The 25335-nt window shown below is 42.7% G+C and overlaps 1 protein-coding gene across 3 annotated transcripts in view; it reads right to left on the bottom strand.

Moving 5' to 3' along the window:
- The window catches only part of golga4 (golgin A4), a 203990-nt gene that overhangs the window by 27097 nt on the left and 151558 nt on the right, over nucleotides 1–25335 (bottom strand). For all 3 annotated transcript variants that reach the window (XM_067981366.1, XM_067981370.1, XM_067981367.1), the window contains 6 exons: nucleotides 21497–21627; nucleotides 17636–17749; nucleotides 12004–12033; nucleotides 10778–10846; nucleotides 10597–10672; nucleotides 5263–5363 (listed from right to left, as the gene is read on the bottom strand). In XM_067981366.1, coding sequence (XP_067837467.1) covers nucleotides 5263–5363; nucleotides 10597–10672; nucleotides 10778–10846; nucleotides 12004–12033; nucleotides 17636–17749; nucleotides 21497–21627 — 521 coding nt within the window. The remainder of the gene's footprint in view (nucleotides 1–5262; nucleotides 5364–10596; nucleotides 10673–10777; nucleotides 10847–12003; nucleotides 12034–17635; nucleotides 17750–21496; nucleotides 21628–25335) is intronic.

Here is a 25335-nt window from a genome sequence, read left to right as displayed (position 1 = left end):
AATACGACAAAAGACTTGAAATATTGGGTCTTTTCTTCAAATCAGAACAGCACAGATTACGGGGCAATATAATCAAAGTTTTTAACATTATGAAAGGATGGTACAGGATAGATAGAAGCAGACTGTTTCCAGTAGTCGAGAGGTTAAGAACGATGGGCCTTAGATAAAATGCAAGAGATTTAGAACACAGGGCAGGAGAAAAGTCTTGAGTTGTGAGGTTGTGGATTCACATCCCGGGTTAGTGATTGAGGCAGAAACTAGGTCAATATTCAAGATTAGATTTGATGGGTGGGATGAAGAAAAAAGGGGTAAAGGGATATGGGAACAGAGTGGGTAAATGTGATTAGAACTATTTGTTCGTGTGGAGGGTAAATGCTGACATGGACTGGTTAGATCAAATAGCCTGTTGCCATGTTATAACTTCTACATATTTCTATGATCTCTTTGTGCACTGACTATTACAGGCTGCAACACCTCTGAATTCCTCCTTGATCGCTGTCTCCAGTGTATTTCCAAGATCCCGAAAATGGCCTTCATCACGTATGGGACTGTGTATCTCAATATCAGAGGGAATATTCCTGAGAGACGCTGCAATTGTACTCACTGCCTTCATGCCTGTCAATAGCCACTGATGCTATATGCCATTGAGTGGTAGTCTGCAGAGCAGATATCTCTCGCTACCTAATACTGCCCATCAGGATGGTAAAATACATCCAGACCAACTAGACCAGTCTCATTCAACAAGGCAAATGACTTGACTTACTCATGAAGGGTCCTGTCTCATCAGTACCACCTGAGCTCAATCTTGCCCTTTCTCACCTGTGATTCGTGACTGTTGTAACGTAGGAAATGCGGCAGCCAATTTGCTCACAAGCTCCCACAAACAGCAATGAAATAAATGACCAGATCATCTGTTTTACATGTTGGTTGAGGGGTAAATGTTGGGCAGGACATCGGGAGTACTCAGCTGCTCTTCTTCGAATAGTGCAACGGGATCTTTTAAGTCTACCTGAGAGGGCAGAAACAGCCTCAGTTCAACGTCTCAACTGAAAGACGACACCTCCGACAGTGTAGCACTCCCTCAGTACTGCAATGGAGTGTCAGCCTAGATTATGTGCTTAAGTCTCTGGAGTGGGGCTTGAACCCGCAACCTTTTGACTCAGAGGCGACAGTGCTACCACTAAGCCAAGGCTGACACATCAACTCACCAACTTGCACATCCCACAGCTGAATTGGCACTCAGCATTATTTTAAGCACTTCTTTAAGCACTATTAAGGAGCCTACTGAGTGATTCAGCAGCATTATTGCAGGGTTTTTGTAATTGGCTGTTTAGCTGTGCATCAGTTGCAAAGCATCCAAGCTCTAAGAATGCAACCCATGTTAAACCCATTTCCCAAGTGCACTAACAAAAATGGGAGAAATAAATTAATTCTCATTTGCATCACAAGTGCATTAAAAGTAAATTAAATGACGAAGAGTGTGGTCTATGAAGGAATGCAGCATGAGTTTATGCAAAATAAGTTTTCGAAAAAGTTATTTGGAATGGAATGGAATGTTCGGAGATCTACAGTAGAAAATGGAAAGTATTTCAGGAAATGTTGATGAGACTACAATCAAAATTCATTCTGAATAGCTCAAAATAGATTAATGGACAAAAGCGGCCAATGTGGTTAAATATCAATGAAAAGATTAGGAATAAACAGGTAGCATTCAAAATTATATAAATTATAAAGCCAAAGTAGGTGAAAAAAGTAACACGATACTCAATTAAACTAAATATAAGGTTGTTGAGCACAAATCACAATAAAGGGTTTTTCAACTATATACACTTAAACAAAGGGTGGTCCACTATAAAACTGTAGTGAGAAGCTGGAATCCAAAGACATAGAAATAGTTACTTCATGTCTGTCTTTACTCAGGAAGAGGAAATAATTGACTACGTCAAGTGTCAGAATTCCACAAATGACAGATGAGGAACTAACCAGTCTACAAATTACATAATATATAACGCTCTTGAAATAAGTACTTGATCCAGACTACTTGCATCCACAAACAAGAGGAGATTGAAGTTAGCAAAGTTTTAACTGAAATACATATAAGTTTGTTCATATCAGAGCCCAGAGTCCTACATCTATTATATCTACTTATATAAAAGTCTGGCGTGTAGATTGCGTCTTCACACTTCAGACATTGAAAAAAATAAAGAAACCCAGATATGGGTGTTGCTGACACAGCAGTTTACAAGCAGTTAACATTACCATACAATTTTACAAGCTGCTACAATTAACTGGTTTTGTCTATTTATACCATTTTCCCACAGAAAGTACACTGACCCTAATGGGACAGGCCAGCAGCTAAACCTGACAACCGTGTGTCCAGACTGCCCATGAATAATGAATGGCATTGGAGATCCACGAGTTACTTAAAAACGCTCAAGAGACATTTGCAGAAACTAAGACCAGTAAGTCTTTTGTAGGGAATGTCTAACATGATTTTGAGGCATAACCGATGAGGACTTGGAAAAGGACAACCTTAAAATGGCAATCAGCATAGATTCAGGAAAGGCAAGAAGTTGCTGGATTTTATTTTAAGATGCCAGCCTGAGGTCTGTGTGTAATTCTAGTCACATAATCATAGGAATATTATTAACTGTGACAAATATGGAGGTGAACAGGCTGCCGGCTCATGCGGTGGACGCAGATTTGCTGAATTCCTTCAAGCAAGAGCTGGGCCTGTTTTTGGCTGAGGCGGAGATCACCTCCTACAAAAGGCAGGCAATGCATAGAATTCAAGGCCAGAGTGATCTCCTGGAATAGTTCTGATCGCCTGCTTAAGGGGGTCGGAGAAGAATTTCCAGGCTTTTTCCTCTTACATTGGCCTGGATTTTTAATCTGTTCGTTTGCCTCTCCCAGGAGAGCACATGGTTTCAGGTGGGGAGGAGAGTCTATATATTGTGTGGCACACGGTATCACAATTGTGTGGGACAGGCTGGATGGACCAGAGGGTCTTCTCCTGTCAGTCATTGTTCGTATGTCCTAATCATCAGCCAAACGATGGAAAGAGTCGGCAACAATGCTATCAAGCAGCACTTACTCAGCAATAACCTGCTCACTGATGCTCAGTTTGGGTTCCATCAGGATCATTCAGCTCCAGACCTCATTACAGCCTTGGTCCAAAGGTGAACTCCAGAAATGAGGCAAGAGTGACTGCCCTTGACATCAAGGCAGCATTTGGCCAAGTGTGGCACCAAGGAACCCTAGTAAAACTAAAGTCAGTAGGGGTCAGGGGAAAAACTTTCCAGTGGCTGGATTCATACTTGGCACAGAGGAAGATAGGAGCATAGGAACAGGGTGGTTGAGATTGTTGGAGGCCAATCATCTCAGTCCCAGGATATCGCTGCAGTTGTTCCTCAATGCAGCATCTTAAGCCCAATTATCTTCAGCTGCTTCATCAATGACCTTCCCTCCAACATATGATCAAAAGTGGAGGTGCTCGCTGATGATTGCAGTGTTTAGCTCCATTTGCAATTCCTCATAATGAAGCAGACCATGTCTGAATGCAGCAAGATCTGGAAAACATCCAGGCTTGGGGAGGGATAAATGACAGATTACATTCATGCCACATAAGTGCCAGGCAATGAACATCTCCAAAAAAAGTGCCTAACTACAACCCCATGACATTTAATGGCATTATCATCACCGAGTTCCCCACAATCAACATGCTAGGGGTCATCATTGACCAGAAACTCAATTGGACCAGTTATATAAATATCGTAGCTTCTAGAGCAGGTCAGAGGCTGGGTATTCTGTGGCAAGTGGCTCACCTCCCAACTCCCCAAAGCCCTACCAGGACCAAGCAAGCACAAGTCAGGAATGTGATTGAATATGCTCCACTTGCCTGGATGGGTGCAGGTACAGTAACACTCAAGAACCTCGACACAATCAAGGACAAAACATTCCGTATGATCTTCACCTCATTACCAGCCTAAACATCCACCCCTTCTACCACCGGCATACCCTGGCTACTATCTTCAGGATGCACTGCAGCAAGTCATCAAGGCTTATTTGGTAGCACACCACAAACCTGCCACCTCCACCACTTAGAAGAATAAGGGCCATGATGTGGAGATGCCAGTGATGGACTGGGGTTGACAAATGTAAACAATCTTACAACACCAAGTTATAGTCCAACAATTTTATTTGAAAATCACAAGCTTTCGGAGGCTTCCTCCTTCGTCAGGTGACATTCACCTGACAAAGGAGGAAGCCTCCGAAAGCTTGTGATTTTCAAATAAAATTGTTGGACTATAACTTGGTGTTGTAAGATTGTTTACAAGAATAAGGGCAGCAGTTGCACGGTAACACCTTCACCTCCAAGTTACACACCATCCTGACGTGGATATATTTCGCTGTTCCTTCATTGTCAGAAAACTCAACTGGGTCAATAATGTCCTTCAGGGTAAGGAACCTGCGACCCCTACCCACTTTGGCGTGCACGTGACTTTATTCTACACTATGTGGTTGACTCTTAACGTCCTCCGAAGTGGCATAGCAAGGCGCTCAGTTGTACATACAATTGTTATGAAATGAAGACCCAGCACCATCTTCTCAGGGTAACCTGGGAGAGACAATCAGTGCGGCTATGCGAGCATCAGCTACATCCGGAGAACAAACTTTTAAAAAAACCCGCTTACAGATTTTACATTTTAGCACAAATATCCTCTTAAGTTGCATAAAGAATAAACTTCTGGTTTTTGAGAAATTAATGAAAACATTTATGATGCCGCCACCTTTTTCCCTTCCACCTCCTGGTCTTCTGCAGGTTATATAGATAATATACTACTGTATAGGATAGAGTTCCTTAAGTCCTACCCCACAGAGATTACTTTCAATAACCTAAGGAAGAATGTTTTAAAAGGGATCTTAATCCATGTAGTCAGTACTTCCTTCCCCCATCTTACAACCTTAATTTTTCCCTCACAAAAGAAAGTATATGAATAATCAAAAGAATGGTGAAATTAGCACAGCATTATTGTCATCTTAAGAAGTCATTTAATGAAGAAATTTCTGGCAGGTAGAAAAACTCAGCAAAAAAATCATCTGAACAAGCCAAGGAAAAAGAAGTGATTCTAGTAATACCGTAAATACCTGAGCACTTGTCAAATATTTTTTCCCTTTCTTTGAAAAATTTTTTTATTTGCACTGAAACTTCGAGGGTTTAGGTAATCAACTAGCACACCAAATATTGTCATAATGCCATACCTTAGTTTCCTTTCCCATCATGTATTCAAAAAGCACCTTCTTGAGGTATTCCAATTCTGTGGGTTCCGATATCACAGAACCATCGACAGCATAATTTCCATCTGTTCATTAACACAGAAAAATATCAGTGAAAGGGAAAATTTTATTAAAAAAAGATGAAATCTAGACAATGCCAACATCTCAGCCAATATAAAAAGCATATTTCTCAAATTGAGATAGAGATAGAAAAACAATGGAACTTAACATCCTTTGAAGGTGTCAGTAAAGACAATTAAATACAGAATGCTGCAGTTAAATCTAAACAGTAACATTTAGTAATGTATGAAGATTGCTCCACATGACAGTCCTGCACGTGCTACCAATTGAAATCTGATCGAGATATGCCCAGGATGTGGCTGTGGAATAACCCTTAATTGGCCCAGTAGCCTCTCCTCCTAGAGGTGTGGTATAAACTTATCACCCGTTTGGCTATCAGCTGTTTAGTCTCCAGCTTGCCTTGGGTCCTTGCACCATAAGAAACAAATGACTTTTGAGACTATCTGAATTGTGGCATGTGATAGGCACAATTTCAGGATCAGATCAACAATGTTCCATTTCCGACTTGTGTGGCAGTGGATAAAATAATATGTGGCACGAATGTTACTTGCCGCTAAGTGCCAGGCAATGGCCATCTCCAACAAGAGACAGCATAAAATAATAAAACCACAATTTCCTGAGCTAAATGAAACTGGGAACCAACCTTAGCTTAAAAATTCCAAATAACCCATATGAGGATGCCAAATAAAATACTGTTAATCTGCAATAAGAGCTAGCAATACACTCAGTCTGTGAAACAGCAAAATGCAAATCACAATGCAGTTTTCCATTTAAGAGATTCGAACAGTACGTGCATAAACCTGTGCAAAACTAAGGTAACAGGTGGAAACCAGTGAAGGGCTAATTAGGCACAATTTTCAAAAAGTTTGCATAGAACAGATACCAATGGGGGTAACAAACAAAATACAAATGGGTCATGAAAAGCTCAAGTGGCCACAACATGAACCCAAATAATACTAGACTTTAAAATCAATAAACTGACACAAACTGGTGGAACTCTAGAACATGAAAAAGGACGAGCTAACTTAGTAACAACATTGCACACCACTGTGTGCTGGAAACTTCAGTTGTGGATATCCTGCATAAACTAATGAAAGTTACCGCAGGACACCAGAGCTGACTTCCAGAGGTGAGGTGAGAGTAATTGACCTTAATATCAAGGTAGCATTCAACCAAGGGTGGCACCAAGGGGGACCAGTCAAACTGAAGTCAATGGGGTTCAGGTGGAAAACTCTCCAATGGCTGGAGTTATATCTGGCAAAAAGTAAGATGGTTTGTGGTTGTCGGCAGCCAATCATCTCGGCCAGAGGATGAGGTTGCAGGAGTTCCTCAGGGCAGCATCTTAGGTCCAACTATCTTCAGCTGCTTCATCAATGACCTTCCCTCCTTCACAAGGTCAGAAGTAGAGCAGTTCATTGATGATTGCACAGTGTACAGCTCCATTCGCAATTCCTCAGATAATGAAGCAGTCCATGACAACATCCAGGCTTGGCTGATATGTGGCACGAATGTTACTTGCCGCTAAGTGCCAGGCAATGACCATCTCCAACAAGAGACAGCATAAACACCTCCCTATGACATTCAATGGCCAACCATCGCCCACCATCCCCCACCATCAACATCCTGGGGGTCACCAATGACCAGAATCTTAACTGGACCAGCCACATAAATACTGTTGCTACAAGAGCAGGTCATAGGCTGGGTATTCTGCAGCGAATGACTCACCTCCTGTCTCCCCAAAGCCTTTCCACCATCTGCAAAGCACAAGTCAGGAGTGTGATGGAATACTCTCCACTTGCCTGCATGGGTGCAGCTCCAACAACTCAAGAAGCTTGAAACCACTCAGGACAAAGCAGTCTGCTAGATTCACACCCCATCCACCAGCTTAAGCATCCACTCCCTCTACCACCTGTGTACTGTAACTGCAGTGTGTGCTATCTACAGGACACACTGTTGCAAATCGCCAAGGCTTCTTCGGCAGCACCTCCCAAATCTGCATCCTCCACCACCTAGAAGCACAAGGGCAGCAGGTGCATGGGAACACCATCACCTCCAAGTGCCCCTCCAAATCACTCACCATCCTGACTTGGACATAAATCACCACTCCCTCATCGTTGCTGGGTCAAATTCCGAGAACTCCCTTGTAGGAGTAGCTTCACCACAAGGATTTCAGCGGTTCAAGAAGGCGGCCCACCATCACCTTCGCATGGACATCGAGGGGTAGGCAATAATTGTCAGCTTTGCCAACAATGCCCATATCCCGAGAATGAATATTAAAAAAAGGGGACAGTAGAACTCAACTACTTGTAGTCATCTTTCAATCACCAGGCCATCAAGCGGATTGTGTCTTGGTGTATCTGTAATATTTGGTCCAGTTGTCCAACTGTGAAAAGCAGAGTGATCCTGCCTCTTCTCACTACCATAATGTCGGAGAACCAGAGGTTTGCAGGAACAGTAAGGAGCTTCAGTACACCTTTTACTCTGTCTATTCATATCTTTAGAACTACCCGAGATCAGGGGAAACAAACAAAATTAATACAGTAACTTTGGTTCCAGGAAAAGGAAAAATTGTCCAGCGTCCAGGCTGGCACAACCATTGTCCTCAACGAGAAGCACTTGAGCTGACGGTTGTTCAGAGAATCAAAATGGACCTAATTCCAGATGCTTCTAACTGCTGAAACTGTTCAAGAACTCCCCTTGAGTGGATCTTGCACATGTGACTGTGAGCTGCGAGATGACCGAGTGTATTTCAATGCTGTAAACCAGGATTATTCCTGAGTCACAACAGCTATCATATAACTCAGAGCAGCAGATAGTAAAAGCATTCTATCTTGCTAAAAGGGCCGAGATCTAAAATGAGGGGACAAGCGTGAGCTGGGAAGCACAGAAGCAAGGACTGGAAGTTATATCCACTGCAAAGTTGTTGAAACATATACATACTGACTTGCCCTGTGCAATGTCTGGAAGATTTCCAGACCTATCTTTAATTCTAATTGATTGATGTTCCAGGTGGACTGCTCCATTGTCCACTTGCCTTGCAGATGGGCATCCCATCCTGTTAAGGATGCATCTTTTACCACCATCAATTGTAGGGAAGACTGTCATAGGAAAATGCCCTATAGTACATTGTCCTTCTGTGATCAGTATCGGTCCAGGCCAAGACCTAAATGATCCTTCCTAGTTGAGAAAGGGCGGGTCTGCCTTGGGACCAGTGAAATGGTTACATAAAAAGTTGCTGGAAACTACAAACATTAAAGGGAAATGAGAGATACTGGATACTATAAATTAGATATTACATACCAGGTACTATAAATTCATCTAAAGATTTAAAAAAAAAACCTTCTCCTCAAACAGTGCAGCTAACAATATTAGTTTCTGCTTAGGCAACAACTAGATGACTATGACTTCAGTGTCCTTGAATTGTATGGAACATCAGCAAAATGGTTTTGCTGGCAGACGTCAAGAATGGGGCCCTTCTGAGTCAAGCTTGTGCTGGTATACTTGAGATGCAGACAAGCATTTAAATCAAAACCCTGGGTACTGAAGTATCTGGAATCATAGTTTATGTTTTGAAACTACCCAACTGTGCTTCAGTATTACAGAATGGAAGTGTACATCTTTTTCAGTCTATGATGCTAACCAGACTGCTGTGTATGCTGCCAGGATAATCAGTGATAATGTGACCATCTTGTACATCTGCTGCTTTCGGAATCAGTGTTGCATATGGAGACTCAGTTTAGGGTGCATTCCCTTGTCTTTCTCGATTTAATAATTTGAGTGCGTCGGCCCAGATCATTGGCATGATGGCCCATAGTAGGCTGACATGAGAACTGCCTGATGTGATCTGTGCAGAATCCAGGGGTTAAGATTCCTGACGCTTTTGGCAACTCTCATTTAAGGTCCTTAATATAGTTAGAGTTTTGATCTAATTATGTACCTAAACCACATTCCTTCTCGGGGAAGGTGGTGGGAAAAAGAGAAAAAGACAGCCCGTTTCCTAATAGACCATGTAGCCTAGGATGACCAAAGGTGATTACTTGTGTCTCCCCTGACTATAGGTGGCGAATCTACATAGGAACAGCTGTAAGCCATTCAGCTCCTCCACCAAGTCTCTGAGAACTGAAGCATCACTTCCTCACTTTTGAATTCCAATCCCCTTGAGATAAAGGCCAACATTCCATTAGCCTTTTTGTACCTGTGCACTAGCTTTTGGTGATTTGTGTCTACTACTATCACAAGTGGTGCCAGGACCTCTGTGTGAGGTGCTACTCTGTGCCAATAAACTGTCGGACTGAATGATTGGTTGGGGGGGGGGGGGGGGGGGGGTGGTGGGGGCACTGGAATCATCTCAGCATGCTAGTCTTATTCTGAATAATACAGCAAACACTGATCAGCCATTCATTACGAGTGTGTCTCGAAGTTCCAGCATTACACTTGGACAACTTTCATATCAAACAATAATTCTGGCTGTTATTGCTTGTGAATGATCTATTGCATTTGCACAGTATTTAAAGCTTTTTACTTGCGTTCGTGCAAACATGCTGACTCAACAATGGAGGTGCATAATTTGTTTTTGATGCAGGCAATGTGTTGCAAGAGCCAGTGCCGCAGTGCTGGGACACGTGCTGAGTGCACAATTCAAATTCATGTCTTAGCATCTTGTTAGCTAATGGTTTTGTTGTTTTTCTTGCCAGATTAGGTTGCTTTTCTATGGCTTTCCAGTGAACGCAGCATTGCTCATTGGTGTTATCACATGACCTAAAAAGTGTAGCTTTTCCCTTTCTTGTATTGTCCCGAAAACGACAGCCAAATCTGATATTTTCTGGTGGTACACCTGTAAAGAGTCTGGACACTTCGTCCCAAGAGGAAATCGACACAACGAGCAAAGATCCTTTAACCTTCAGAAAAGACTGCAACAGCACAGTTCTTGAGCCTCCATGCATCGCAATACTAGAAAACCATATGCATCACCGACTATCAGCAATGTCATAACAATAGTTCAATGCTAGGCACATGGCTTCCTCAAAGTTTCAAGGTAGGCTATATTCCTACAGTGTAAGCAGCGTTCTGAAAGAACCAGCTTTTCAGCCAATTCACAACCCAAAACCTGGATACGTATATCAAAAGTATATCTGCAGCATTTTAAGAGTGAACAATTTTAGGAAACTACCCAAATGTTAACAAGTTGGCATCTCCATCTGTCTGTATTAAGACCAAATGGGATTCCCAATTTCTCACCTCTGTATGGTGCTCCAAATGGTGACATACAGGAACTTTTCTCATGGACCCTAAGTTGATCCTCAAGTGAATGAATCTGGAAAATAAACCCAGGAGAACAATTCAGTGAATAAGAATCTGGGTGCAGAAACTAACTGAAGAGGATAGCTTGTATAATAGAAAATATAAAATCTGCTTTTACCTGCTCTCTAAATTCCTGTTCCTGGAGTCTAGCATCATTAAGGAGAGTAGTCTTCTGTGCTAGCTGTGCCTGATAGGTTAAGTAAAAATATCTTAGCTTCAAAAAATTTAATTTTTCTAAAACTGTAAATTAATTTAAGACTTAGGATGCATTTACACAAGACCTTTGACATCAGTGGGAAGCAGATTTTGGCTTTGCATTGACACTAAAATTGTGCACCATAAATTAGATTAAGGGCCAAACTGACTCCAACACAAAACAGAGCTAGCTTACATCCTCCAGGCAGTCTCACTTGAATTAGCTCTGGTATGAGGTCAGACTCTAATTCTGGATTCAGGGTATTGTATCTGCAGCACTGGTGTGAAACGAAGCCTCTCCACATCAATGTTACAGATGTAGCAAATGTACACTTAGTTTCATTAATCCAAAGGATTTAAAAATCGAATACATGCTACACAGTAACAAAATTAAAAGATCACTTAGTGGCTCAGTAACTCAAGCGGTCAAGCATTTCACTCTTAAATCTCAAGACAGGAGACAGATCTATTTTGAAAATAAATAGCTTTTCAAAGCACAATTCTAGGTATGGCAAACTATTATTTTATTCAGCTAGATTTTCTGTAATAATATTTTCATATTGTGTGCTGATAAAGATTTTTGTGACATTTGGCTCTTAAACACTGTCGGTATATATCACTATTTTGCATACCATTCGATAGTTCAACCAAACAAAATGAATAGAATGATGAATAACACATCAAATTTGGTTTAAAAATAGTCTCAGAAAGTTAAGAGTAAAACTGCATTTAAAGAGTTTGGCTTTCAGGTCATATAGGATTCCAATAAACAAAATCCACAGTACTTTTTGAATCTTGAGAAAACCAAGTAAGTTCAGACAAGCAATATGATTTCAAGCATTAAAGTCAAAGCATAACGAACAGCAGAAAAGTGCGATTTAACAACACAACTTTTTTTGCGAGTACACTAGCCATTGCTAATTATTCCTTGCAAGTAGATCTGAAACACCAAAACCCAAAAAAGTCTTGTAAAACAGAACATCCATAGAACTCCCAAGCACCCAACATAAAAACATGCTTTTATTTGAGAACTATCTAATGCTTTCCGTACTTTTTCATTGCTCTGTATGTTACTTAAATCTGTGTTTCCTGGATTTTACCATCTCAATTAGTAACCGGCATCAACAAATTATTCTAATACTGTCTCACCTGCAGTTCTGTCACCGTGAGTGGACGCCCCTGCATAAATCAAACAAAAAAACATAAAAATACTGATAATGTAGCTTTATAATACAATTATGCTTCAACTCTTCATTAATAGAATCTGTGGTTATTGTATAATAATTATGGAAATAGTTATAGGTTTTTCCATTACAATTTCTCACACTATGAAAGCATCGAGATAATGCTGAACAGTTCATTTAATAGCACATATCCACTGCAACAAAATGTAACATGTGGAGAAGAGTTAGGGGGGAATTTTAACCCCACTCGACGGGCGGGGGGCAAAATCGGCAAATATGCAAAACCCGACCACTACCCGTCGCAAACGCGCCTACTTCCGTTTTGACCGCGGCGGGTTTGGGGGCGTCCGAGTAACCCGCTCTCAAGAGGTGGGTCGGTGATTACAATATGTAAATGAGTCTCAGATTTTGGCAGCCATCTGAATTTAACAATGGCCAGCCGGGTTTACCAAGGCTCATGGAATCTGGCAGCTAAAGGAAGGCGGGAGCAGCTGGATCAAGCAGGTAAGTGCTTTTGAAAGGAGGAGTGCTTCTGATTTATTTTTCCTGTATTTGTTGTCTTACTAGAACCTTATTCCTGCTTTTGTACATTAATTGGAAAAAAAAAAGCCCTGTTTTCTTTGAGGTAGTTGACACTGTCTTTCAGAAGTAAGGAGAGGGAGTCCCTGAGAATGTGTCAGTATTTACAGGGGGTCACCAACACAAAAGTTTGAAGACAATTGGTATGCAGGGAGTAAGATATATTGGTTACTCAAGAGTTAAACATGGACACAGAGAACTGCAGGTCAGTCGTGCTTATTTTAAGTGCACAACGCAAAAAATGGTTTTGTAATTTTATTTAGTGTCAAAAATTTATTATGTATTTTATACAGTGTTATGAAATATAAACAGATTCTTGAAATTTAAAATAAATCCTCCCAGAATAAAGTATTTACATTATCAGAGCTGTTAAGAAAATTAAGAGTCTTAAATTTGGCTTACTCTGGGTTTCACTTACTTTCACACAACTAAAGCTTCTTTTTGCAGAAGTTAATACACATTTTTAGAGAAATGCAGAATTCAACAGTAGAAACAGACAAGACAAAGAATATATGGTAGGAAATTTATTTGGTGCACAAGAATATTCAGTATGATCCCATAATGGAAATTTTATTAAGATTAACTTTCTCATGAAAGGCATTTTAAATTAATGCAGTTGGCCTGCTTTAACACAGGATCTTACCGATTATTATTGCTTACAAGTTATAAATAGATCCTATAGGCAGAATATACCCAGAATTTTTTTTTTGCATTCTTGCAATGTTGCTTGTAAAAAGTGCAATACTGTTTTAAGTATTTTAATTTCAATTCAGCAATAGTTACAACTTTGTTTAGGATCCAATGCATTTATTTTAAAAATGTTTCACTGTAAATTCCATTTCTTAGAAATCAGCTAGCATTTATTCTAATGTGGCTTAACTGCTTTTCAAATTGCTTTAAGTATCAATTTACCCTTTAAAGGATTTATTTTCAACTAGTAAAGGTCTCCTGATTCAATGTATAATTAACCTTTCAAAAATTTTACTCGCATTTTCAGTCTAAAATAAAGCCAAGCTATAACTTAAGTTTTATTTTAAACTGGAAGGATAAGGAAATATTCATTGCTTTTGTATACTGTAGTCATTGCGACCAGTAGTTAAAAGAAAATTGTTTGTGTACTTCAAAATTGATTTGAAGAGTTAGTGTATTAGCATCTTTTCTTGTACAATAAACTTGGTAAGCATGCTCATTTAAACGACACTTCTTTAAAAAAAACAGTATGGCAAATAAAAGTAACTGGCTGCTGAAAGATTTTGGTTCTGCACACCACACACACCGCCAGAATTTCCTCGTAATTTTCGGCACAACAACAGCGTAAGAGCCGCATCGCACTGGGTTTTTCCGAGAAAATTCGTAAGTGACTCACTCTTGTTTTACACCAGAATCTCATAATGCACTAATTTACTCAATCATTTACGCCATTCCAGTGTTACATCCGCTGAAACCCCACTTATCTTATTAACATTGCCCCCATGGAAAAGTCCAGAAATTGTGATTTTTGTGCATTTATGCCAGTTCTAAATGGCGAAAATTTACACCCAAAATTTTAGGCACATCAGGACCCGAAGTCACTATATCTGGAGTTATACAGTGATTTTTTAAAATTTCTCCTTGGAGATCTGCATTGTATTCTCTATGTCTTTGAATGCTTTTTTTTTAAATGGCATCAAAATCTGTTACATTTAGAAGAGAAAAGCTTCCACAATTGCATTTTTGTAAACATGCTATTACAAAATTAAATTGTCATGGAATATAAAAAGAAATAGTAAAGTATTGTACAGATACATAAATAACAAAAGAAAAATCAGGATAGGGATAGGGTCACAGCCACTAAGGGATATACACGATAAACTCAAAGGTAATGACAGCGAAATAGCAGAAATATTAAATAATTATTTTGCGTCAATATTTACCAGGGAGACTAACATGGTGGGCATGACTTTAGAAGAAGAGATCAAAAAAGATATAAAGACATTTAAGATAGAAAGGGGAAGATAATTGATAAACTAATCAAACTAAGGGAGGATAAAACTCCTGGTCCGGATGGATTGCCTCCGCGCATATTAAAAGAAGTTAGGGAAGAGATTGCAGAGGCACTATTACATATATATAAAAATTCATTAGAAAAGGGAATAGTAATAGAGGACTGGCAGACAGCTAATGTGATTCCTATGTTTAAAAGGGAGATAGAACAAGTCGAGGAACTATAGACCAATTAGCCTAACATGGTGGTAGGAAAGATAATGGAATCCTTACTCAAAGATGTAACAGAAAAACATCTAGAAATTGAAAATATAATAAAGAATAGTCAGCATGGATTGCTTGACCAACCTTACTGAATTCTTTGAAGGAACAGAAAGGGTAAACAAGGGCAATGCAGTGGATGGAATATATTTGGATTTTCAAAAGGCCTTAGATAAGGTAGTGCATAGTAGACTCATGACCAAGGTCAGAGCATGTAGAGTCGGGGACAAAAAGCAGAATGAATAGCAAGCTGGCTACAAAACAGAAAACAGAGAGTAGGGGTTAAAGGTAGCTGCTCAGACTGGTAAAAGGTGGGAAGTGGTGTTCCACAAGGATCGGTGCAAGGAATCACTGTTAAACAATTTGGATTTGAGAATCGGAAGTACAATTTCAAAATTTGTGAAGGATACCAAATTGGGGGATATAGTTAATACTGAGGAGGACTGCAACAAAATACAGGAAGACATTAATAAACTTGCAGAATGAGTTTGTAATTGGCAAATGAATTTCAATATTGTGTGAGGTGGTACATTTTGGTAGGAAGAGTAAGGAGGCCACATACTCCTTGGAAAATAAGAGTCTAAATGGGGTAGAGGAGCAAAGGGATCTGGGAGTACCGATACACAAATGACAAGGTAGCGACACAGGTTAATAAGGCCATTAAAAAAAAAGCAAATTAAGTGCTGGGGTTCATTTCTAGTGGGACAGAATTGAAAAGCAGGGAAGTTAGATTAAACTTGTATAGAACCTTGTATAGACCACACATGGGAGTACAGCTCTGGCCTCCATATTATAAAAAGGATGTAGAGGCATTGGAGGAGGTGCAAAAAAGATTCACTAGGTTGATACCAGAACTGAGAGGTTATACCTATCAGGAAAGATTGAACAGGCTGGGGTTCTTTTCTCTACAAAAGTGGGGGCTGAGGGGTGACCTGATAGAGGTCTTTACGTCTACCCTATCAAAGCCTTTCATAATCTTTGAGAAGATGGTTCCACTTGTGGAGAAAGTAGAACTAAGGGCCAAAAATATAAGATAGTCACTAATAATCCAATAAGGAATTCAGGAAAAACTCCTTTACCCAGAGAGTGGTTAGAATGTCGAACGCGTTACCACAAGGTATAGTTGAGGTGACTACTTTAGATGCATTTAAGGGGAAGCGAGATAAACACAGAAGGGAGAAACGAATAGAAGGATATGTTGATGGTGTTAGATGAAGAAGGGTGGGAGGAGGCTTTTGTGGAGCACAAACACCGGCATGGACCGGTTCGGCCGAATGGCCTGTTTCTGTGCTGTACACTCTGTAATTCTATGGAGCTAGATATTAGAATCATAGAAGTTTACAACATGGAAACAGGCCCTTCGGCCCAACATGTCCATGTCGCCCAGTTTATACCACTAAGCTAGTCCCAATTGCCTGCACTTGGCCCATATCCCTCTATACCCATCTTACCCATGTAACTGTCCAAATGCTTTTTAAAAGACAAAATTGTACCCGCCTCTACGACTGCCTCTGGCAGCTCGTTCCAGACACTCACCACCCTTTGAGTGAAAAAATTGCCCCTCTGGACCCTTTTGTATCTCTCCCCTCTCACCTTAAATCTATGCCCCCTCGTTATAGACTCCCCTACCTTTGGGAAAAGATTTTGACTATCTACCTTATCTATGCCCCTCGTTATTTTATAGACTTCTATAAGATCACCTCTAAACCTCCTACTCTCCAGGGAAAAAAGTCTCAGTCTATCCAACCTCTCCCGATAAGTCAAACCATCAAGTCCCGGTAGCATCCTAGTAAATCTTTTCTGCACTCTTTCTAGTTTAATAATATCCTTTCTATATAGTAGGGTGACCAGAACTGTACACAGCATTCCAAGTGTGGCCTTACTAATGTCTTGTACAACTTCAACAAGACATCCCAACTCCTGTATTCAATGTTCTGACCAATGAAACCAAGCATGCCGAATGCCTTCTTCACCACCCTATCCACCTGTGACTCCACTTTCAAGGAGCTATGAACCTGTACTCCTAGATCTCTTTGTTCTATAACTCTCCCCAACGCCCTACCATTAACGGAGTAGGTCCTGGCCCGATTCGATCTACCAAAATGCATCACCTCACATTTATCTAAATTAAACTCCATCTGCCATTCATCGGCCCACTGGCCCAATTTATCAAGATCCCGTTGCAATCAGAGATAACCTTCTTCACTGTCCACAATGCCACCAATCTTGGTGTCATCTGCAAACTTACTAACCATGCCTCCTAAATTCTCATCCAAATCATTAATATAAATAACAAATAACAGCGGACCCAGCACCGATCCCTGAGGCACACCGCTGGTCACAGGCCTCCAGTTTGAAAAACAACCCTCGACAACCACCCTCTGTCTTCTGTCGTCAATCCAATTTTGTATCCAATTGGCTACCTCACCTTGGATCCCGTGAGATTTAACCTTATGTAACAACCTACCATGCGGTACCTTGTCAAAGGCTTTGCTAAAGTCCATGTAGACCACGTCCACTGCACAGCCCTCATCTATCTTCTTGGTTACCCCTTCAAAAAACTCAATCAAATTCGAGAGACATGATTTTCCTCTCAATAAAATATTGTGTCATTTTATGCTTAGTCTGTGTTTATTTACCTTTCCTATGTCGAATAAATCGCAGGTACACCATGTAATCCACACCGCATGCGATGTCACAGCACTAGATATGAATCATTCGTACTGCTCATTTATAGTGTAGTGCTCATTCATAATAATTATTAGTTGCGTTACCTGTTCCATATTCTGATTTTCCTCATCGCACAATATGAGCTGATGTTGAGCTTGTAACTCGACTAGTTGAGCCTGTACCTCAGTCACCTTAGCAGCCATTTCTTCTTCTCGAGACTTAAAAATGTCATAATTATTGTAGTTACAATCACATTTACTCATGCATATTTTGCCAACTCTTGGGGAATGGGGGAGAAGAAAGATAAACATCAATGGTGAGATCAACATCAGGTTTATGAGCAATTAAAACAGTCAATGTCATGTTGACTGTCTGGGTATTGCACAAGACAGACAGCCATGCAGGTGTAGAGTTATTCCTCAACAAAGTACCTTTACAGAAAAACGGACATGGTACATCCTGGTGTTGTCCTGCAGGGATGGGTCCCCCTGTGTTGGGGGACTTTGGGCTGTGCTGATCCTGCCCAATGTTGCCGTATTGTCTAAAGAAAGTTGTATGAGACTTCAAGGATCCTTGGGCCTTTTTCCTCACTTTCATTTAATGCAGAAAATGACTTGGCCAATTCTTCTGATAAATACTATGGGCTCGATTTTACCAGGCCGGCGGGTTGGGTTTCGGGAGCGTGGTCAACACGCTCGGTGAAATTAGTGGGTTGCCAGCGCGATCGTAGCAGGCAAACCACTAATTGGAGCCACTTACCTGCTCTCCCGGGCTCCGCGCTGCTGGTCTGCGCGTCGGGCGGGCTGCGCATGCGCAGTACGATCTGTCAGCTGGAGGCTCTCTAGTTAAAGGGGCAGTCCACCACTGACAGATGCTGCAACCAACAGAACAAATTACAGCATGGAGCAGCCCAGGGGGAAGGCTGCTCCCAGTTTAATGATGCCTCACCCCAGGTATCATCAGATGGGGTGAGGAGGAGGAGGAGGACAGAGCTCTTCCACCCGGCGGGCGGGAGGAAGCGGCCTGCCTCTGCCACCAAGAAGGCCTGGCTCGAGGTGGCAGAGGAGGTCACCTGCACCACCAACATATCGCCCACCTGCATACAGTGCAGGAGGCGCTCCAATGACCGCAGTAGGTCAGCCACAGTGAGAACACGGAGTCTTTCCCCTACACTCCGTCTGCCACAACACTGCCCCCACCCCACATCTCCTTCGGCACCGCCAACACTACTCTGTCACATCACCCCTCATACCCACTCAAACCCCATCCTCATTTTACCTGCAACTACTCACCTCGCGAGTACTCACCCCGCCACTAACACGCAACCCAATCCTCATATAATCTCATGGCTCTATCCCATACTCACCCTCTCGTGCATCTCCCTCACGGCCAGCCTCACTCAACCTGCCACCACCTGTGCTGCAGCCACAGGGCATGCATCACATATGTGCAGTAGGCAGCGTAAGGCAAACGTGTCGTGAGCATGAAGGGGATGCACAAGGGTGTTTGAGGGTTTCTCATGGGTGTTACCTATATTGAATTTCAGAACAACTCACATCTCACATTATATTGGCACCACCACTGCCATGTCTCCGCGAATTGTGTCTGTTTTGTGCAATAATGCCCGCTCCTGGGTATCACTATGAGGACCCATCACTGATGCCACCCATTGTGTTACTGCAGAGTAGGTGCAGGTGTATTTGCAGGGCTCTTCCGCGCAGACGACTGAGACACATCGGCGGTGTACCCGGCTGCACCCTGGAAGGATGCGGTGGAGAAGTTGTGGAGGGCAGTGGTGACTTTGGCAGCGACAGGTAAGCAGATGGTGCTGGGGCCAGCCAGGAGCAGCTCGGCATGAAAGAGGCTGCAGATGTCCACGACTACATGTCGAGTGAATCTGCGCCTCTGTGTGCACTGCTGCTCGGAGAGGTCCGGGGAGCTGCGCCTCGGTCTGTGGACCCTGTGGCGAGGGTAGTGCCCTCTGCAACGTATCTCTCTCTGCGGTTGCCCTCCCTCCTGCTGTACAGGTGGATGTGTCACAGCACTCTGTTGTGGAGCTCCACGTGTCAGAGGTGGACGGCGTGGATGGTGAGGCTGGTGATGCTGTTCGACCTCCGAGGAGGTCATGACTGCAGCTACGACGGCCCCCATCCGCAATATGTACATCTGAGGGAGTCCGCAAGGTAGGCACATGTCTCCGGACCCCGGGGTGAGTGTGCAGGTTGGTGACTTTGACCGTCAGGAGGGAGGTGGTGGAGGCCACACTTTGTCCCAAGTGACAGAGCGGCCTCCTGCAATGGCTGAGGGTCTCCCCCCCCCCCCACACCTGTCAGATGGACCTTTGCAGCTGTCACAGGCTGACGGCTGCAACACGTCCAGTTCAACTAGGACTGTTTCCCCCAGTGTGTGAAACAGTCCCATGTTTCTCCAAAATCTCACAGTGTCCCTTAATCAGGTCAGTTAATGACCTGAACAAGGAAAATAAATACACTCAAGTGGCATCCCGCTGGCTTTAATTGCCTGCGGGATTCCCACCAGCGGGGGCTACGCACGCACCACCGCACGTCATCGGGGAACCCGGAAGTGGGCGGGATCGTGGCGCGATCCGGTCACGTGCCTGGATATCGGGATTTTCGGGGCCCCCCCCGCTGGAAACGCACAGGAAACCCGCCGGTAAAATCGAGCCCTATGTTCTGGTATTGTCACGTGAATGCAAAACCTCAATATAACTCGAATGCAGCTCACAAGTCCTATTGTGGGCTTTACAGATTTCCATAGGGAATATTTATACTACAGTGGAACTTCATTACCACAGATACCTCATTAGCCCTTGGTGCCAGTGGAAGGGCAGCCTCGGTAAAACTTGGAGATGCATAAGGAATTGGCTGAGAGACAGAAGTAGCAGGTACTAGCTAGGGGTGATGGAGGGAGTTGGAGCTCTACTGAGTCAAACACCCCCAAGCAATCAGGGCTGTTGCCCCTTTTGCTTCTAATCCACATAAATGATCTAGAATCAAAGGCGCAATGTAAGCTGGACAAATTTGCAAATGGGAAGAACAATGGCAGATGAAATTCAATACAGGTAAGTGCAGATTTTAGACACAGACACAGAAGACATAATTAATAGCATCAAACGAGCTAGGGGAGAGGTTGAGAGATGGTAGACCACACTGACCAGTCATTGCAGAGCAGCAACTAACAATGCAAAACAATGCTGAGTTACATTGCCAAGTTTACTCAAGTGCAATTCTGAGGCCATTATACTGAAACTGTGGTGCTCTGATCAGACTCCATCTTGAATACTGTATTCATTTTTGGTCACTGCAGCACATCCAAGCTCTGGAAGTGATGCAAAGACGTGCAACAAGGCTGATGCCTAGTATCAGAGGACTGAATTATGAGGAAAGATTAGAAAAACTTAAACTCTTCAATCTTAAAAGGAATTGAATAAGAGCGGACCGTATAGGGTATGTGTACACTAAGTGGGATAGAAATGGTTAATCCTAAGCAGTATTTCAAATTCAAGGTCTTCTGTTAAGGGTAGCAGAGACAAAAACTCTGAAGCCATTCAAGAGGCAGTTAGATGCTGTGATGTGGGATTGCAGGTTTCTATGATTTAATGGCCTCCCCTTGCCTGTACTTACCTTGTGACCTCTACATGGCCACAATTGCAATAAAGTTGGCTGCATTTTTATTCCACAACTGTTCCCATTAGTATTTCCACACTAGTCAGCTCTCATTGATATTCAATTACTAGCTTTTCTCTCAGGCAACTCCAAAACGCAATTCTGAACACCAAATAGTGAGCAATCAGACGCATTTCAAAGGAAGGGCTTATGACTTTTAAATTCCCTGCTGAGCTTTTAACATCAGTATTATTCAGCTATCTTTGTCCATAAAGATATTGTCCATAATGATTTCTGAACAATTAAAAATGTGATCGTTAACACGCCAGCATTTAGTACCTGCAAAATCTCTTCATATTTTTTTGTAGTCCTTTGTAGACAATCATCCTTTTCAGCTATCTTGTGGTACAGCTGGTTTACATCCTCCTTGTGGGTTTCCAATAGCTCAGCCTCCACTTCCTGGGCTTTGCCTGGGAAAGTAAACAAATGTCTGAATTTACCACACTTCAGTTTATGTATCAGGTTCAAATAGTATGTGATTGCACAATCTAGGATACAACAGCAATCAATCTGCAGCCTGAACACAATATCCTCTACACATACCATAAATTGAATTATTTTCAACTTTTTTTGAAGCGCAAACACAGTTAACAATACAAAGTTAAAAGAGCAGTTTGGTGACACAGGATGCAGAAAATCAATGCATGGCACCATAGAGCAACAGGACATGGGTTTGTTTCCGAGGTCCCACACATTTGTCACTGTCCAAACTCAACTTGGTCACTATGAGAAAGCAGTGACCAAATAATCTCCTCCAAGCTACTTTCATGAGCATCCTACTTCCAGTTCAGGATGGAATTGGTAGAGGAATGATGGCGGGTTGCTTCCCCTCTTGGCCACAGCCAGTGGGTAGACCAGGAAGGCCAGGGAAAGCAGAGACAATGAGAGGGAGTCTTACCCTCATATTATTATTATAAAAATTGAAAAAAAGAAAGGACTCCCAACAGCCCCGTGACCAAATTGTCGCTTTTCTACACAATGACTACACTTGAAAAGTAATTTCTGCTAAACAGATCGAGACTTCCTGAGGACATGAAAAGTGTGATATAAAAAGTTCGTTCTTCTTTCTTTCTTAAATGCACCAGCCAGTATGGCACTGATTCATACAAGTCAAAAAGGTCAGAGAATTGATCCTTGGTGTGTGCAAATTTACCCAATCTCAATGCTCAATTTACCTGAGTGTCCCTTGGCTCCGGAAAGGATCCTGGTGAAAGGGTATTTATGTGGCTGAGGACAGGGTCTCCTGGGTAAAATAGTCTGCAGGTACCCTATCTAGGCTCAGACATGAAGAATGGCTATTTAGCCGAGTTATTAGAGGACTGTGGTATCCAGCAACAGTAACCCACCATGAGTCAGAGAAGGTGGAGCAAAATGATAGATTACTTCACCATAGATATATTATGCAACTGAAATTCAACTTGCAAACTGAAGAACTAATTCTCTCCATATCATGGGGGGGGGGGGAAGGGGGAAAGAGAAGGAAGGGGACGATGTCACCTAAGAACAATATCTGTTTAAGAATACATCTCTCTGAAAGAAGGCAACCCCTCATCCCGCCTTCCAGGAACTCAAACGGAACTCAGACTGTCACATTTGCAAACAGGACAGCTTAAAAGATTAAAACAGAGCAGTGCAAAAAACTCTTCCATTTTAGCTTCCAAAGTGGAACCTTCCCTGGATACCTGCAGTAATTTCTCAAACATTAACAAAAATTTCAAGAACATTGTGCAAGGAGATTTAGCTGCAAGGCAAGGATATACAGCATTAGAATGGTGGTTGAAGTCATCAGATAAACGATGTCAAAGCACCTAGTTCACTGCACCTTCAATATGCCTACCTCTTTCTGGGCCTAGGCTCCTCTTCAGTATGTAGTTGGGACATCTCCCAGTTGGCTATGAACCCATGAGCTACAGCTACATTTACTTTACAGACTTCCTCCCTTAAGGGAGGCACTCAAACCAGCCAGCCATCCAGGTAAAGATTAACATGAAACACCATCACCTCAGAAGGGGAAATTTTTACTACCAAGAAGCTTTTGATCCAATTCTAAAAAATGATTCATGCTCAATGGTCAAGCCCTGGAAAACAGTGCTTGGAGAATCTGCAGCAAGGTAGTTATCTTGAACTTATCCTTCAAAATGAAGGCAGAAGCAGAACCCCACAAGATACCTCCAATTAAGTAGAGGTTCTTCGTTTAATCCAACTTAAGTAAATCTTTGGATTGTCTGGAGAAAACAAGGGCCTCTGAATTTGCTTAGAAATGGAAAGCATAAAGGGCTAGATTTTAACTTCAGGCATGCAATGGCAGACAGCGAGCGAAACGCACACCCGTTCCTACCAGCAGGAGGCCTGAGCTATTTTAAAGGCCAGGCCTTATTATCTGCTGCTGGGGTGCTGTGCGCCTTGAACGGGCGCCCTACTGCAGCTCAACGACTGCGGGCTGGCGTAACATTGAGCAGCCTGGAAGCTGAATCAGACAGCAGGCAGCTCGGCCCAGAGGAGGAAGGAGCGATTTCGGGGTTGGGGGGGGGGGGGGGGGGGTGGAGCCCGGGGCGGCAGTGGCCCACAGTATTCTTGTGAAGCCTGGAGGAGCACGCCTGCTCCTTTTGGCCCCACAAAAATAATTCTGTACTTATCTTTTTGGCCCTTATCTGCTTCACCGCATGGTTCAACCCCCCAATCTCTCCCTCCCTCCACGATCTCCACTCCCCACCTCCCTCTCTCTCCTCTCCACTCCCTTTTCCTCTCCGGCTGCGGCCCACCAGCGCAGGCCTTCCCGCCCGACAGCCAACCAACCTCTCAATCTGGCAGGTTGCTGGCCGGGAAAGGATGAAAAAGATTTTAAATGAGTTTCTACCATTAAATTCAGCAGGGTCTCCACGTTACCTGCATTTCCCGGCCACTATGAACCCCCCCAACCCCACTCCCTCCCTGTAAATATCGTGCCATAGTTATTCAGACCCCAACGCCCGATAAATGAAGCTACAGGATTTTGAAATAATCAGAGTGATACAGCACAGGAAGCCGCCATTCAGCTCAATGTGCCTGTGCCGGCTCTTTGAAAGAGCTATCAAATTAATCCCACTCCCATGCTCCCCTATCCAATTCCCTTTTTAAAAGTTATTATTGAATCTGCTTCCACCACCCTTTCAGGCAGTGTATTCCAGATCATAACAACTCAGTGTAAAAAAAATTTCTCCTCATCTTGCCTCTGGTTCTTTTGCCAATTACCTTAAATCTGTGCACTCCGGTTACCAACCCTTCAACCACTGGAAACTGTTTCTCCTTATTTACTCTTTCAAAACCCTTCATAATTTTGAACACCTCTATTAAATCTCCCCTTAACCTTCTCTGCTCTAAGGAGAACCCCAGGTTCTCTAGTCTCTCCAAGTAACTGAAATCTTTCTTCCTTAGTACCATTCTGGTAAATCTCTTCCATACCGTCTCCAAGGAGTTGACATCCTTCCTAAAGTGTGGTGCCCAGAATTGGACACAATACTCCAGCTGGGGCCTAACCAGTTACTTATGAAGATTTAGCAAACGTCCTTGTTTTTGTACTCTGTGGGAGTAATTTTAATCCCCCAGGACAGGTGGGACAGTGGCAGGGGGGTTAAATTACTATAAATGGGAAAGCCAACCCCAACCCACCACGAACGCACCTACGTCCGGTTTTATCTGCGATGAGTTTGGGGTAAGTCAAGTAACCCGCTCGAGAGGCGGGTCGGTAATTATAATATATTAATTAGGCCTCAGATTTATCAGCGATTTGAACTTAACGCCTCCATCACAGGTTTCCCGAGCTTGGGAAATCTGGCAGCTAAAGGGAGGTGAGAACTGCCGGATCCAGCAGATAAGTGCTATTCCAGCACTGCTTGTAGACCAGGAGGAGCAGGAGTGCTTCCACCCCCTGGCCCCTCCCAAGCAATCCTGCCACAATCTTCATGGTTTCATTTTAATCTCTATATCTTCAGTCATCCAGGGAGCTCCAGCTTTGGATGCCCTTTCTTTCCCCCCGTGTGAATGTGTCTAGTCCATACCTGAACTATCTCCTCTTTGAAGGCCTTCGATTATTCATTTACAATTTCACCTGTCAATTTTTCATTCCAATCCACCTGGGC

The sequence above is a fragment of the Heptranchias perlo genome, chromosome 3, assembly GCF_035084215.1.
Source record: "Heptranchias perlo isolate sHepPer1 chromosome 3, sHepPer1.hap1, whole genome shotgun sequence".
Taxonomy (NCBI): domain Eukaryota; kingdom Metazoa; phylum Chordata; class Chondrichthyes; order Hexanchiformes; family Hexanchidae; genus Heptranchias; species Heptranchias perlo.
Note: the sequence above shows the minus strand (reverse complement) of the source record. Positions and strands in the feature narration are given on the sequence as shown.